This window comes from Myxocyprinus asiaticus, chromosome 40 (genome assembly GCF_019703515.2).
Source record: "Myxocyprinus asiaticus isolate MX2 ecotype Aquarium Trade chromosome 40, UBuf_Myxa_2, whole genome shotgun sequence".
NCBI classification, from domain to species: Eukaryota; Metazoa; Chordata; class Actinopteri; order Cypriniformes; family Catostomidae; genus Myxocyprinus; species Myxocyprinus asiaticus.
Genome location: NC_059383.1, coordinates 11,819,902 through 11,837,887, shown reverse-complemented (window position 1 = coordinate 11,837,887; position 17,986 = coordinate 11,819,902). Strand labels below are relative to the sequence as shown.

At 38.1% G+C, this 17,986-nt stretch overlaps 1 protein-coding gene across 2 annotated transcripts in view; it reads right to left on the bottom strand.

Annotated features, from left to right (window-relative positions):
* Positions 1-17,986, bottom strand: part of LOC127431049 (rab proteins geranylgeranyltransferase component A 1-like) — a 95,652-nt gene that overhangs the window by 11,070 nt on the left and 66,596 nt on the right. The window contains exons 13-14 of one of the 2 annotated variants that reach the window (XM_051681274.1): positions 11,565-11,675; positions 1,816-3,413 (exon numbers count right to left, since the gene is read on the bottom strand). In XM_051681274.1, the coding sequence (XP_051537234.1) occupies positions 3,367-3,413; positions 11,565-11,675 (158 nt within the window). In that variant the 3' untranslated portion in view covers positions 1,816-3,366. Of the gene's footprint in view, positions 1-1,815; positions 3,414-11,564; positions 11,676-17,986 lie in introns of those variants that run through there. The other variant, XM_051681273.1, reaches the window with a different exon arrangement.

The window sequence follows — 17,986 nt, the reverse complement described above, 5'->3', positions numbered from 1 at the left end:
TACCCACCCCTAGATTGGCCCCATTCACTTCCATTTTAGTGCCTCACAGTTACCCAGATTTTGCTATTTTTATAGAAAATTAGGGACAAGTCGAAATTAATTTTTGTGGTAATCAACAGTATGCAACAACTGCTGTCGATTGAGCTTAACTTGTATTAAATCCTGAATGAAGACAAAGCGAGTGGCCCATTTAAAACTCGCTTCCACAATGGCATTGTTAGGTGGTTGCTTACTGGCTCAAGTCAAAAGAGCCCACCCCCAAGACTCTTTGATATTCTGGTCCCTTGGCATAGCTTTATGTATTTCACAGAAGAAAGTCATATGGGTTTGAAACAACATGAGTGTGAGTAAATGATCATTTATTATAAATTTTAAATTTTTGTTTAAACTCTGACAACAAAATTGTAGCACTAGTTGCAGCAGATTGGTCCAATTTAGCTCCACCCAAATCTAAAAAAAAAAAAAAAAAGATACCCGTGGAAGATTTTAACTACTTACACACACGCACACACACACACACACACACACACACACACACACACACACACACACACACCCCACACACACACACACACACACACACACAGAGAGCGCTTTGACCATGGGGATGAATGAAGATCTTCCCAGGTGACATTGTCTCTCTGACCTGTTCTGGCCCACTGCTCTTCTTATCTAGCGATTCATCCTCAAGACCTCTGCCAGTATTTGTTCTGACATTTTAATTAAAATACTACTAGCTCATTCCTGTGATAAAAAAGGCTGAGTGTCGCGCAGCGGGGCCTCGCCTCCCACACCTTCTGCGGTGCCGGCCACACACCTGAGAAAACATGCTTACACACACTTATACTGTACACACACACAAAGAAACAGATATGCTCATACAGGTATGAGCATTAATTTTAACATTTATTTTTTTTGCCCTTCCACGACTAGGGTCCAATTTGGTGTCCCATTACATTTTTAAATGTAGATGCACAAATCCCATGTTTTTTTGTTGTAGGAACTTTAAGGTGTGTTAAAGCCTATGATGAAGAGTAGATACTTTTAAACACCAGGAAGACCAGGAGAGAGAGTATGTGTGAGATAGGAGGGTGGCAGGAGAAGGTAAAGATAAAAAAGAAATTTCAGGTGTGGAGAGATGATGGCTGATAAAGACAGATTGAGTTTGTTAGATGAAGTGAGGAGGGCTGGGGATGCCGTGGCCCTGATGACCTTTATCTTCCTGCCACAAAACAACACAAATCACCTTCCCATTACATGTATCTGGAGTCAAGACACTATTATTACATAAACTCTGATAAATTGGCATTAATAAAGAAATTTTAGGAATTGTCAACTATGACATGAAGGTAAGAGCCAGTAATGGGGAAGCTACTTTGAAACAGTGGCTTGCCAAGCTGCAAGCAACTAATAATTTAAAGTTAAAACTACATTCAAGCTACACCTTTCAAATATACTACAAGTTTCAGACAAAAAGTAGCTCACTACATTGAAGCCATTTAAGGAGAATATTTTACAATATCAGATTATTTAATTTATTTAAAAATAATATCAGTACAGTATTTTTCTGGCATAAAAACAATAAGGATCTCAATTAATAACTAAAAATGTTTTATTGTAAAAACAATTTATATGGGTTATCCTCAGGAAACAGTGCCATTTGTGCCTGTGACTACTGAATATAATTAAATTAAAATTATAATATAATTAAAATTATGATTAAAACATTGCTGATATAATTAACACAATACTGCACTTAGTAGTCACTTATAGTCAGTATTTTAGTGTGTAATGCATAATAAATTAAAACAATACAAATTTTAAATGTTTTTTTATTTATTTATCTGGATATCAGCCAATCTGCATGTCCCTATTCATCACCACTACATTTTAATGGGCTTATTAAAAATTAAATAAATAAAAATGTACTTAAATATTATGCATTTACTATATAGTGTTTTTCTAAAATGCTTTAAGCATTTTAATCTGTCTTTGTCCCTGCACTTTCTATTCAATCCTGTGATGATGTGACTCATGCCCTTTAAAAAAATAATAATGGCTTGATCTTTCTGACATCATATTTAAGGGAGTGACAATATATTTTTTTTCACCACGTGGTTCAAACAGAGGTAAGTTTCTTTTACAGTATTTCATTATCATGTTGGCCTGACAGAGCCAATATACTGTTATTCAACAGATATGGTTTAGGATTTTTTCTACATCCCTAAACCAAGACCAAAATTTCTAACACTAGCTCCTCCTAGAGCTTTCAAGCTACATCCACCAAACTCGGCACGGACCTTCAGACTGTTCTGGAATAGTGTGCTATGACTTTTCTAACTGATCAAACTTACGTTTTTCGCACAGCTGGAAATAAAAAAATAAAAAAATCCCATAGACTTGCATCGACGGAATGTTCAAATGTGCCAACTGAATGCTCGTTAATTCAAATTCCAACTGTCAAAAATTTTAAATGTAAACAAATCCACTTAAGGCCTTAAATCAAAAGCTGTGTCCCAAATGGCATACTATACACACTATGCACCTACAAAATATACAACGACTTAACCGTGTAGTGTATGAAAAAGTGTAATATTGTCCCAAATTGTCCCACTTAAGTTTGTTACTACACGGAAGCATTCGCCGTTTAACAGCTGACGGAAGTGACGTTTCAAGCGCATGTGATGTGCTGCCGCTAGCTTTAGCACATTAGCTAACCTCAGTTCAACACCTGTATCTTAAACAACATACATATTCACACAGTGTGGTGTGATGATCAAGTCAAATGTATTTGTATAGTGCTTTTCACAACAGGCGTTGTTTCAAAGCAGCTGTACATGAAATTATGCTAGAACAGAAAATGAATGAATATAATGCCAATATTAGTTATTTTTGTTTAGAACTATTAGTGGTTAAAATTAGTAAACTAAGTAAGGGTTGTGGGTCAATGATTAAACAAAATGATTTTATATTAACTACAAGTTTTAGTGTTAAAGTCCTTGAAGTCATTCCGAATTAACTGAGGAAATACACGTAGATGCACTGTCCTTTAATTTTGGCCGATGAAGGCTTTTGTCAGTGGTTAATTCATTTTCTATGTAGTTTAAGAGAGTGTTGTCCCTCCTTTGACTAAGTTAATATAGGTATCATTCAGTGAGGAGCATCGCAGTCCGGCTGGAAGCTTATGGCAGGTAATTTTAGTGAACTCAATCCTGAGCCCATGCTTCAGGCAGTGGCTCATGAAAAATCCCATGTCATTGAGTTTGCATCAATTTATCCTCTGTGAAGTCTGTCTTAGTAGACTGAAGTGATGTCTGGCTGGCACATGCTGCAGCTGGTCATCATTACTCAGCGACACAGTGGGAATCAGACATCAGGCAGGACCGGAGATGGATCTGGCACCCTCTTAACCTCTGGATATAATCCGGAGGTATAGACAGGGAAAGAAATAGAATAAAATTAGCGTAGATGCCATTCGATTTAAAGCAGGGTTAAAGAATAAGAGAATTGTTTTCGGTTCCGGCAGACCTAACTAAAGCAGCATAACTATGAATTGAGGGATAAATTAAGTGTATGCTTGACTGAATATAGAAGTCTTTAGTCTAGACTTAAGCTGAGAGAGTGTGTCTGGGTTCCGAACACTATGAAATATGAAAATGATCTCCCTCCTTTTGTGGATTTTGATATTCTTTGTACTGTTAACAGGCCGGAGTTTTGCGATCGTAATGAGCGTGATGGATTATAGCGTGACAGGACGTCACTTAAGTAATTTGGAGCTAGACCATTCAAAGCTTTGTAAGCAATTAACAGAACTGTAAAATGAATAAGAAACTTAACAAGTAGCCAACGTAATGCCGATAAAATGGGGTTGATATGATCGTATTTCTTGGTTGTAGTTAGCACTCTTGCTGCTGCATTTTGTACCAACTGAAGTTTATTTATTAAACCTGCAGGACATCTACCAAGTAATGCATTACAATAATCTAGTCTTCGAGTCATAAATGCATGAATTAGTTTTTTGGCATCAGAAACAGGTAGCATGTGTCATAACTTGGTAATATTTCTAAGGTGGAAGAATGCAGTTCTTCAAATATAGAAATTTGTTTTTCAAAGGTTAGATTACTTTCAAATATAAGACCTAAATTTATTGCTGTAGAAGTTGACGTTATATCCATCAAGAGTGATTATATTTTAGTGCCTTATTTTTGGAGGTTTTTGTTCAAATAATTAGAACTTGTGTTTTATTGGAATTGAGTAGAGGGACATTTATAGACATCCGCTCTTTGATATAATTTATACACTCTGTTAATTTGGAAAACTGTGAAATTTCGGCGAGTTCCGAAGAAATATAAAGTTGTGTATTGTCGGCATAACAGTGAAAACTAATTCCATGGTTCCTGATAATGTCTCCCAGGGGGAGCATATATAGGAAGAAAAGCAGATGCCCTAACACTGATCCATGTGGCACTCCATACTTAACTTTAATTTGATCTGAAAGTTCCTCATTTACACAGACAAAGTAAAGGTAGCAGTGAGATAGGACCTAAATCAAGCTAATGCTGGTCCACAAATGCCAACATAATTTTCAAGCCTATCCAAGAGAATGTCATAATCTATGGTGTCGAAGGCAGCACTACCATCTAAAAGCACTAGAAGAGAAATGCAGCCGCGATCAGATGATAAGAGCAAGTAACACTCTGATAAGTGCAGTCTCTGTACTATGATGGGGCCTAAATCCTGACTGAAATTATTTATTTACACCATTTCTCTGTAACAATGAACACAGTTGGGAGGACACTTCATTTTCTAGTATTTTCGACATAAATGGGAGATTTGAAATCGTTCTATAACTAGCCAATTCTCCTGGGTCAAGTTGTGGTTTCTTGATAAGCGGTTTGATAACCAATAGTTTAAAGTTACTTGGGACATGCCCTAAGGATAATGAGGAGTTAATATTATTAAGAAGAGGTTCTGAGATTACAGGAAACACCTCTTTTAGAAGTTTAGTCAGTATTGGTTCTAACATACATGAAGTTGCTTGTAGGGAATAAGTTTAGTCTTCTGGGGTGATGTGGCAGAAAGATGCATAATTCCAATTTTGTTTCTAATGATTTCAATTTTATCAGTAAAGAAATTAATGAAGTCATTACTACTATGCTGCGATGGAATATCTGGTTCAATAGAAGATTTATTCTTAACCAATTTAGCCACAGTACTGAATAAACATTGTTTATTTATGATTGTTGTGGATATTTTCCATAAGTTTGCTCAAATATGCAGACCTGGCAGTTTTTAGAGCCTGTCTGTAGTTAGAGACACTATCCTTCCATGCACCGCGATATACCTCTAATTTTGTATTCTTCCACTTATGCTCCATTTTCCGAGCTGCTCTCTTGAGAGCATGAGTGTGATCATTGTACCATGGTGCAGGATTTTTCTCTTTAACTTTCTTTAATTGAAGGGTGTCGACACTATCTAGAGTGCTAGAGAAGACTGTATCCATATTTTCTGTGACAACAAGTTCTTCTGAACTTTTTGGCATAGTGAGTATTTGAGACAAGTCTGGAAGATTATTAGTGAAGCTATCTTTAGTAGTTGAAAGAATAGTTCCACCTGAACAATAACGTTGCGTAGATTGAGTTACATTTGCTAAGTGCAGCATACAAGAAAAGAGGTAATGATCTGAGATATCATCGCTCTGCGGTAGAATTTCTATATTATCAACATCAATTCCATATGACAAAATTAGATCTAGCGTATGATTTTGGCGATGGGTTGGACCTGTCACATTTTGTCTAACCCCAACAGAGTTGAGAATATCGCTAAATGCTACTCCAAGTGTATCATTTTCATTATCTATGTGTATGTTGAAGTCACAGACGATGAAAACTCTATCCATAGCAACCACTAGATCTGACAGAAAATCAGCAAATTCACGAAGGAATTCAGAATATGGCCCTGGTGATCTATATACTGTTGCAAGAACAAAAGACAACAAAGATTTTTTATTTACAGTTGTGCTCAAAGGTTTGCATACCCTGGCAGAAATTGTGAAATTTTGGCATTGATTTTGAAAATATGACTGATCATGCCAAAAAAAAAACCTTTATTTTATTTAAGGATAGTGATCATATGAAAACATTTATTATCACATAGTTGTTTGGCTCCTTTTTAAATCATAATGATAACAGAAATCAGCCAAATGGCCCTGATCAAAAGTTTACATACCCTTGAATGTTTGGCCTTGCTACAGACACACAAGATGACACACACAGGTTTAAATGGCAATTAAAGGTTAATTTCCCACACCTGTGGCTTTTTAAATTGCAATTAGTGTCTGTGTATAAATAGTCAATGAGTTTGTTAGCTCTCACATAGATGCACTGAGCAGGCTAGATACTGAGCCATGGGGAGCAGGAAAGAACTGTCAAAAGACCTGCGTAACAAGGTAATGGAACTTTATAAAGATGGAAAAGGATATAAAAAGATATCCAAAGCCTTGAAAATGCCAGTCAGTACTGTTCAATCACTTATTAAGAAGTGGAAAATTCGGGGATCTCTTGATACCAAGCCGAGTTCAGGCAGATCAAGAAAGATTTCAGCCACAACTGCCAGAAGAATTGTTTGGGATACAAAGAAATACCCACAGGTAACCTCAGGAGAAATACAGGCTGCTCTGGAAAAAGACGGTGTGGTTGTTTCAAGGAGCACAATACGATGATACTTGAACAAAAATGAGCTGCATGGTCGAGTTGCCAGAAAGAAGCCTTTACTGCACCAATGCCACAAAAAAGCCCGGTTACAATATGCCCGACAACACCTTGACACGCCTCACAGCTTCTGGCACACTATAATTTGGAGTGACAAGACCACAATAGAGCTTTATGGTCACAACCATAAGTGCTATGTTTGGAGAGGGGTCCACAAGGCCTAGAGTGAAAAGAATACCATCCCCACTGTGAAGCATGGTGGTGGCTCACTGATGTTTTGGGAGTGTGTGAGCTCTAAAGGGATGGGGAATCTTGTGAAAATTGATGGCAAGATGAATGCAGCATGTTACCAGAAAATACTGGCAGACTATTTGCATTCTTCTGCACGAAAGCTGCGCATGGGATGCCCTTGGACTTTCCAGCACGACAATGACCCTAAGCATAAGGCCAAGTTGACCCTCCAGTGGTTACACCAGAAAAAGGTAAAGGTTCTGGAGTGGCCATCACAGTCTCCTGACCTTAATATCATCGAGCCACTCTGGGGAGATCTCAAACGTGCGGTTCATGCAAGACGACCAAAGACTTTGCATGACCTGGAGGCATTTTGCCAAGATGAATGGGCAGCTATACCACCTGCAAGAATTTGGGGCCTCATAGACAACTATTACAAAAGACTGCACGCTGTCATTGATGCTAAAGGGGGGCAATACACAGTATTAAGAATTAAGGGTATGCAGACTTTTGAACAGGGGTCAATTCATTTTTTTCTTTGTTGCCATGTTTTGTTTTATGATAGAGCCATTCTGTTATAACCTACAGTTAAATATAAATCCCATAAGAAATAAAAGAAAATGTGTTTTGCCTGCTCACTCATGTTTTCATTATAAATGGTACATATATTACCAATTCTCCAAGGGTATGCAAACTTTTGAGCACAACTGTGTATCTGACAATGTCACATTAAGAATGATCAGTTCAAAAGAATTAAACTTGTATCCAGACCTTTGAGTAACACTAAATATATCACTGTAAATTGTAGCAACACCTCCTCCTCGACCTTTCTGATGAGGCTCATGTTTATAACAATAACCTGAGGAAGAAGACTCATTTAAACTAATATATTCATCTGTTTTAATCCAGGTTTCAGTCAAACAGAGCGAATCCAAACTATGATCTGCAGAGGTGGGTAGTAACGTGCTACATCTACTCTGTTACATTTACTTGAGTAACTTTTTGAGGTAGGTTTAAAAGTGGGTACATTTTACTCTCACTCAAGTAAATTTCTAATGATTTTTTTTTTAACTTTTACTTCATTACAATGGGTGGCGTTGCTGTCGTTACATTACTGGGTTTAATTTTAGTTAATGTGTAATTTATTGAGAGATTACTGAATGGGACTTTTACGAGAGCGGAAGTTCACACAGCTGCGCACGCTGTCACTCAAGTCATCAATGCTGCAGCATCAAGCTCTTCAAAGTGAAACACTTTCTTCGCTCCGCACAGTGAAAAAAAGAATAGTTTCGTCATTCACTGAAAGTAAATAGTGACTCAGGCAAACATTCTGTCTAATATCTCCTTATTGTGTTGTATGGAAGAAAGTCATATGGGTTTGGAACAACTTGATGGTGAATGATGACAGAATTACCATTAATAATAATAATAATTCTGTAATACATGTTAAATGTGTATTATGTAATGGAATATAGGGGAGTTAATGTCCATTATGTCATTTGTGAAAGTAAAGAGTTACTCACTACTTGAGCACTCGTTTAATTGGATATTTTCTTACTCTTACTCAACTAATTATGTTAGTACTTTTACTTCTACTTGAGTAATTATTTTTTTTAAAGTAATTGTACTTTTACTTGAGTACAGTTGTTGGCTACTCTACCCACCTCTGATGATCTGTACAAATTTTATTTACAATTAGTGATTTGGGTGAAAGCAATGTAATGTTTAGTAGTCCTACCTTTATATGAAGTTTATTGTCAGTTTTTTGTTATTTTTAAGTTTGACATCAATCAAATTTTTTCTAAATGACTTAAGGAGGGCTTTGTGTTTGGTAGTTCGGGGAGCAGACACAGTCTCTATATGATATATCGGTGATTCATTCTCTATGCTATGTAGTTTATGTGACCTGTGTGATGTCTCAAGGCAGCTAGCAGACGTTCGGATTAGCCAGCTTGTCTGCTTCCTGACCTGGGCCCCAGTGAGTCAAATACATTTACTATTAAGACTATGAGCCATGTGACTAGAGAGGAGAGCAGCACCTTCCCTGGAGGGATGGAGTCTGTCTCTCTTTAGCAGGTCAGGTCTTCCCCAAAACTCTTCCAATTGTTTATGAATCCCATGCTATTCTCTGACACCACCCAGACATCCAGCCATTCAGTGACACTAATCTACTATAAACCTCATCACCACGATGAGCAGGGAGGGGACCAGAGCATATTACAGGGTCTGAAATTGTTTTTGCAAGTTCACACACCTCTTTAACATTATCTTTAGTGATCTCTGACTGGCGAAGCCGGACATCGTTAGTGCCGACATGAATAACAATCTTAGAAAATCTAAATTTAGCATTAGCCAGCACTTGTAAATTTGATCTAATATCAGATGGAAATGCATTTAAAAATAGTGGCTGTAGTCTCTATTTCCATGTTCCTTACAATAGAGTCACCAATAACAAGGGCGCTTTCAACATGATTCTCAGTGGGTGCATCACTGAGTGGGGAGAATCGATTGGAAATCCAAACAGGAACGGGAGAGTGGTGTCGCTTTGCCCTACGAGTATGCTGCCGAGAAGTCACCCAAACGCCCTGCTACGGGGGCTCTACAGCCAGAACCAAAATGTGTGTGCTGCTCGCTGTAATACCCACACCCGAAATAGTGTCTACCGGCTTCTCTTTCTCACTGATCTCCACTAGCATTTGGATGAGTGTCTCTAACTCATTAAACTTCTCCATCAGCCTGACTAATTCCTTACATTTATCACATGTGAATCCCTCACTGCTGACAGCAGAAGCTATAGTAAACATGTGGCATGCAATTCACGAAGTGATAATATGAGTGGATGCCATGACTTACCGCAATTGTTTGTTGTTGTTGTGGTTTTTGATCAGCGGGAGTTTGAGATCAATATGAATCCCTCACGTAATTGTTGTTGTTGAGGTGGTTCCTGATCACCAGTGGTTTGAGATTGATGCAATAATCCGTGTAAAAAATGTATGCAGTAAAGCACGCAGTTTAATCGTGCTAAAAGTGGAAAGGCGGGTGTGCGTGGTAAAATGCACGTAGTTGTATTGCGTTAAAAAGTATAAAAGCGGAAAAAACAATGCGCAAAAAAATTAGAGAGTTTCAATATTAAACACTGAAAATAGAAAGATAAGCAATGCTAAGCAGGCTAGCAAGCTATAAACATGAGCGCTAACAGCAACAGGAACAGGAAACAGCGTCACCAACAACGTCATCAATCCAAGCAATTACCAGCCAGTTGAATGATGGTAAAGCATTCAACTTACATATGCAAGGTGCTGTCTTCAAAGAAGTTTCACTAGCTGCTACATTCTTCATTATTTACAACTGTTTTGTCAGACCAGCAATGCAGCCAGGTAACTCCTTCCACTATGTACGGCAAGCTCTGAGTGCACGAAGTGTCCAACATTCCACACTCCGTTTTGACGGTTGAAAAAGTGTATCGTCCGAGTACTTCAAGTACACTTCTTTTTGTTGCATTTTCAGTGTAAACATACTACTCACACAACTGACACTACAAAATGACATAGAATAGTGTAGAAGTGTGTGGTTTGGGATGCAACTTAAGACTTTCTAGCAAGTCAGTCAACTGTCGGCCATCTTTGGAACGCTCTCGGAAGGCTATTTCCAGTCATGACAGTGCAGCTCCTACCTATTTAAATGGGCACCTACTACTCTCTGCTTTAATCTACTTAATGTTGCTTTCTGTCTCTCTCTCTCTAACTGTCACATTCTATCTTTCTATCTATCTGTCAATCTGTCTAACACCAAGGCTTTAAACTTTTAAAAAACTTTCAGAACAGGCTGTCAAGCCAACATCAAAGTTTGTCCTGATAAAATGTACCTGTAGTTTACAATATGTTTACACTTACATTGGCCTTGTCTAGCTCAACTCAACTTTACCAATATTGTTCTTGGTAAAAAGCGCAAGAATCCTAAAAGCAAATAATGTGTTCAATGATATTTGCTAGCTAAAGTTATTATTAGCAAATTTTGCACAGATCTTCAACCCCATAACATTCAACCCTTAAACATTTTAACTGTTACAGGGTTGGCACAAAACATGTTTTGAAATGTCATGGCTCAATAATATATATTTTTCACTATAATGTGTAGTAGAATGTGCATAAAAAGGCATCCATTGAATGATAACTGAGTGATACCAACAGAATTCTTTCCAAAATTACAATGGCATTCCACTCTTATGAACTGAAGGTAACGTAGGGTCATGTGTGACAGGTCGTGATCAAATTCACTATGAAGGAGGCAAGCAGACCCTGACAGAGCATAATGGGGATCAATGGGAACAGCGCCTGGCCCCTGCCTGCCACACCACCATCAATATCAATCACTGTTATCGCCAATAACGTCCTCATGCAAGCCCTTTGGTGAATGTCACAGCAATACCAGATCTTTCTTCTTTAAATAGATGAAGAGATGATCTCTCTATGCCACCGGTGGCAAGGTTAGTTAAGTACTGTTAGCAGGACAAATAGCGGATCCGTGTGTGCGATCGGAGGTAAATGCACAGAGGGACTGAAGAATGGTGTTTAGATGATGGGGAGTTTTAATAGAAAGTGAAGGAGGTGGGTCAGATCTTACCTTCTTCAGGTTCTTGTCCAGGACTGCTGGGAATATGGAATAATTGAGATATAACTGGAGCAAGATCTTCCTGGGCTGAACCGGAGGATGAACAAGTCAAGTGGACCAAATCTATGGAAAGAGACCATGACAGGCTGTTTAAGACATTAAAAAGTCCATATTCTCCAGTTTTGTATTTTTTTTCCATGAAGTCCACTTATATTGTTATTCAAGGTTTATTGTACAAAAACATAGCTTAGATGTTCATAACAATTTTCTGATTAGTTAATTGCGCCATCCAGCGGTCTGATATGTCTAACCTTCCAAAAATCTGCCATTTCAAGTTGCTGACTACTAAAGCGTTGATGTGTCAAAAGTGAACCAGGTAACACTAGCCATCATAAAATGCCATATCAAACATGTTTTAAAGTACCTACCAAGCTCTAACTGTTTTACATGCTGCTATTGTGGCATTTTTTACTGTACGCCATGACGCTTCAATGAGAGACGTCAGAGCTTTTGTATAATTCAGAGTTTCCTAGATTTTTCCCAGACAGTTTTTTTCAAGTTGAAAACTCTTAATTACAGTTATTCCAACATGACGTGAACAGCCCATTAGTCTTCACAGTACATCAAACTCTTCTATTTCAAAAGAATCCTGAGCAGCGTGTGCCCATCGCCGATAGTCATGTAGTGTGCGCACTTCTTTGATTCACTCAGACTAGACGGTCTTGTAGTTGATACACCCAGTAGGCGATCAGTTGTGTAGTGAGCGCTTGGCTTGACAAAGCCCATTTCACTGGTGAAAACTTTATAGTGCTTCAATTGGTCTGACAAACTGGGTTAACATCCTGAATCTAAGGAGAACTAAGCAATGGCTTTCTATGAAAGTAGCCCTGGGTGTCATCCAGAAGGGAAAATAAGGTACAGGCCTTTCAAATTCAAAACAACGAATCTCAATTCTCATAATGGTCTTAAAAGTCCTACCGATAGCAGCAGTGGGATATGTGGAAATGTCCTAGCTAATCCCTAGAGTTTACACAGCACTTCCAGTCTTATCATTACTTCTCCATTGGTTTCTGAGGTCCATGTACAATAAAGTGCGTTGAAGTCTGTGTGTGCGAGGATCAAAGTGAACAATTTCAGTGCGCGCAGCTCCGAGCAGCATGCCAGCTTTGTGTCATGATTTGGAGAGGCTGGTGAAGGAAGAGGGACACACAGATGTAGGCATCTCCAGTGGGACGAGAGGTGCGGCTTTGCTAAAGGCTCTGAAGACTCATGGGACACTGAAGAGTTTTGCAAAAAGATTCTCTCCACAGCAAGAGACACTCCACAGGATGATTTCAAAAGCTCAAAACCAAAATATTTAAGTCCTGGATAGTTAAAAGTGAAAACTCTGCAGTACAGATGGATTCCTAATATGGCCAGCGATGGACATATAATATACTTTATGAAACGGATAGTTCCAGTTCCATATGATGACTTTTCAATAATACAGCATTCCAGCCATTCAGAAATATGCAATATAGTAACAGCTATACACCTATTCACCAAGCTACTGTCTACATCACCGCTTAATACTCATACAGTCCAATTATTAAAGGGATAATTCACCAAAAATGAAAATTCTGTCATCATTTCCTCTACCAAATTTTGTTCCATACTCAAATGTTGGTGCATAAATGGCACACTTCACCTTTAAATGTAATATTGTTATCATCAGAATGATACCACAAAAAAAATTGACTCACCCCTCCTTTTCTTTTAAAAAGCAAAAATCTGGGTTACAGTGAGGCACTTACACTGGAAGTGAATGGGGCCAATCTGTAAACTTTAAAATAGTCAAGTCATTTTTATTTGTATAGTGCCTTTCACAACACACATCTTTCAAAGCAGCTTTACAGAAAAACATGCATTAACAGTAAATGAAACTGTAATGTCTATAAAGTCTTTGAGTCATAATTGTGTAGTTTGATTAAATATGAATTGTTTATAAAAATAAGTAATTAGATAATAATTGTATTTTGAACCCCAGTGAGCAAGCCGAAGGCGACTGTGGCAATCTCTATAAGATGTTGGTTAATGGAGAAAAATAACCTTGGGAGAAACCAGGCTCACTGTGGGGGCCAGTTCCCCTTTGGCTAACAGCATGAATATAAAGCCAATAATACTTATTTATGTGCAGTGCAAGTCAAGGTTTAAAATGATTAAACTAAATAAGTGTTAAGGGCCAGTGTTTAAACAAAGATTTTCTAAGAACTGTAAGATTAATGACTGATGTCTTTGAAGTTCATCCTGGATTAACGCAGAAGTTCAAAAAGATGCATTGCCCTTTGTTAGTTGGCTGATGAAAGCTTTTGTTGGCAATTTATTGATAGTCTATGTATTCCATTTTAAGAGTGTAGTCCATCATTATAACAAGGTGATGCAGGCCGAGATCAGTGAGGTGCTTCGCAGTTCAACCGGCTGGTAATTTCGGTGAAGTCTATCCTAAATTCAAGGTTCAGGCAATGGAATATGAAGTATCCCATGTCTTATGGTTGGAGTTGGCATCAGTTCATCCTCTAAGGTCCATCATAACAAACTGAAGTGATGTCTGGCTGGCACTGGCTGCATTCTGTCATCATCAATCAGAGACTCGTAGCAGTAGAGTCCGATACCAAGCAGAAATGGAGCTGGATCCGGCCAGTTCTAGTAATGCAGGTTGAGACATGGAAACAAATTGAATAATATTAGCGTAGATGCCATTCCATTTTTTGCAGAGTTATAGATCATAATCAGTGTTTCAGGTTCCGGCAGACCTAACTAAAGCAGCCTAATTGTGTAGTGAAGAATAAATTAGGTGTATGCCTTGCTAAATAGATGAGTCTTTAGTCTAGACTTAAAATCAGTGAGTGTGTCTGCGTCCCGAGTATTGTTAGGGAGACTATTCCATAGTTTAGGAGCCAAACAGGAAAAGGATCTACCTCCTTTTGTGGATTTTGATATTCTAGGAACTATTAACAAGCCAGAATTTTGTGATCGTAATGAACATGATGGAATATAGCGTGTCAGAAGGTCACTTAAGTACTGTGGAGCTAGACCATTCAAAGCTTTGTATGTAGTTAACAGCATTTTTTAATTAATATGAAATTTAACAAGTAGCCACTATAATGATGATAAAATGGGGATAATATGATCATATTTCTTGGTTCTAGAGACACTCTGGCTGCTGCATTTTGAACAAATTGAATTCTATTTTTTGAACTTGCTGGACAATAATCTAGTCTTGAGGTCATGAACGCATTAATTCGTTTTTCGGCATCAGCAACACAGAGCATGTGTCGTAAATTAGCAATATTTCTTAGGAGGAAGAATGCTGTTCTACAAACATTGGACATTTGATTTTCAAATGACAGATTGGTATCAAATACAACACCTATGTTCTTTGCTGTTGAAGACGATGTAACAGTACATCCATCGAGAGTCAAATTATATTTTAGCTGCTTATTTTTTTTTTTTTTTTTTTTTGAGGTTTTTGTTCCAATTATTAGTACCTCTGTTTTGTCAGAATTGAGTAGAAGGAAATTTCTGGCCATCCAATCTTTGATTTCATTGATACATTCTGCTAATTTGGAGAATTTTGAAATTTCATTGGGTTTCAAAGAAATATAAAGTTGGGTATCATTGGCATAACAGTGGAAACTTGTTCCATGATTCCTGATAATATCTCCCAGGGGAAGCATATACAAGGAGAAAAGCAGAGGCCCTAAAACTGATCCCTGTGGTACTGCATATTTAACTTTTGTTTGGTTTGACAATTCCTCGTTTACATAGACAACGTGATAGCGGTCTGCTAAATAGGACCTAAACCATGCTAATGCAAGTCCCTAGCCTTTTCAAGAAAATATCATGATAATTCTCTAGCTTATTCAAGAGAATATCGTGATCTATCATGTCGAAGGCAGCACTAAGATCTAAAAGCATTAGAAGAGAAATGCAGCTGCGATCAGATGATAACAGCAAGTAATTTGTAACTCTGATAAGTGCAGTCTCTGTACTGTGATGGGGCCTAAATCCTGACTGAAAATGTTCATATGTACTACTTCTCTGTAGAAAAGAACACAGTTGGGAGGACACTACCTTTTCTAGTATTTTTGACATAAACGGGATATTTGAAATCGGTCTATAATTAGCCAGTTCTCCAGGATCAAGTTGTGGCTTCTTAATAAGTGGTTTGATAACTGCCATTTTAAAGTTTCTTGGGACATATCCTAAGGATAGCGAGGAGTTAATAATATTAAGAAGTGGTTCTAAGATTACAGGGAATACCTCTTTTAAGAACTTAGTTGGTATTGGATCTAACATACATTGTTGTAGCTTTTTATTTTTCTCTCTCCCCTTTTCTCCCCAAATAAGTCCACATGGTGGCGTAGTGACTCGCCTCAATCTGGGTGGCGGAGGACGAATCTCAGTTGCCTCTGCATCTGAGACATCAATCCACGCATCTTATCATGTGGCTTGTTGTGTGTGTTACCTCAGAGACATAGCGCGTGTGGAGGCTTCATGCTCTTCTCCGCGGCATCCACGCACAACTCACCATGAGCCCCACCGAGAGTGAGAACCACATTATAGTGACCACGAAGAGGTTACCCCATGTGACTCTACCCTCCCTAGCAACCGGGCCAATTTGGTTGCTTAGGAGACCTGGCTGGAGTCACTCAGCATGCCCTGGATTCGAACTCGCGACTCTAGGGGTGGTAGTCAGCGTCTTTACTCGCTGAGCTACCCAGGCCCCCATGTTGTAGCTGTTGATGTTTCGATAAGTTTTGTTAGCTCTTCATGACCTATGACAGCAAAGGATTGAAGTTGCACGTGAGGAAAATTATGAGACACTGTTTTCTGAGATACTGTGACAGATGATTGCATAATTCCAATTTTATTTCTGATTATTTCAATTTTATCAGTAAAGAAATTCATGAAGTCATTACTATTGTGCTGCGACGGAATATCTGGTTCAATTGATGCTTTATTCCTAACCAATTTTGCCACAGTACTGAATAAACACCTAGGATTGTTGTGGTTATTTCCTATGAGTTTGCTAAAATATGCTGACCTGGCAGCTTTTAGTGCCTGTCTGTAGCTACAGACACTGTCCTTCCATGCACTGAGAAATACGTCTAATTTTGTATTCTTCCAATTACGTTCCATTTTCCAGGCTGCTCTCTTGAGAGCATGACTGTGATCATTGTACCATGGTGCAGGGCATTTTCCTTTAATTTTCTTTAATTGAAGGGGGGCGACACTATCAAGAGTGCTAGAGAAGGCTGTATTTATATTTTCTGTTATTTCATCAAGTTCTTCTAGACTTTTTGGATAACTGAGTTTATGAGACAGATCTGGAAGATTATTAGTGAAGCTATATTTAGTGGTCGAAAGAATAGTTCAACCTGAATGACAGCATGGTGTAGATTGATTAACACTAGCTGATCGCAGCATACAAGAGACGGGGTAATGATTTGAGATGTCACTGCTCTGCGGTAGAATTTCTATAGTATCAACATCAACTCCATACGACATTATTAAATCTAGCGTATGATTACGGGGATGAGTTGGTCCTGTTACATTCTGTCTGACTCCAAGTGAGTTGAGAATATCGATAAATGCTAATCCCAATGTGTCATTTTCATTATCTATGTGAATGTTGAAGTCACCAACAATTAAAGCTCTACCTTCAGTAACTACTAGATCTGATAGAAAATGTGCAAATTCACCAAGGAAATCAGAATAAGGCCCGGGTGATCTATATACTGTAGCAAGGGCAAAAGATGACAGAGGTATTTATTTATATCTGACGGTGTCACATTAACCATTATTAGTTCAAAAGACTTAAACTTATATTCTGTTCTCTGAGTAACACCAAAAACCTCACTGTAAATTGTAGCTACACCTCCTCCTCAACCCTTCAGACGAGGCTCATGTTTATAACAATAACTTGAGGGAGTAGATTTATTTAAACTAATACATTAATCCAGTTTAAGCCAGGTTTCAAACAGAGCGCATCCAAACTATGATCTGTAATAATTTAATTTACAATTAGTGCTTTGGTTGAAAGAGATCTAATGTTTAGTAGTCCTACATTTATATGATGTTTATCTTTTGTTTTTTTCAAGTTTGACCTTAATCAATTTTTTCTGGATGATTTAGTGGGGGTAAGTTTTTGGTAGTTCGAGGAACAGACACAGTTTCTATGTGATATCTAGGTGATACAGTCTCTATGTGTTGTAGTTTATGTGACCTGTGTGACATCTCAAGGCAGCTAGCAGACGTTCGGATTAACCAGTTTGTCTGCTTCCTGACCTGGGCCCCAGTTATTCAAATATTATCACTGTTAAGACTATGAGCCAAATTACTAGAGAGAAGAGCGGCACCTTCCCTGGAGGGATGGAGTCCGTCTCTCTTTA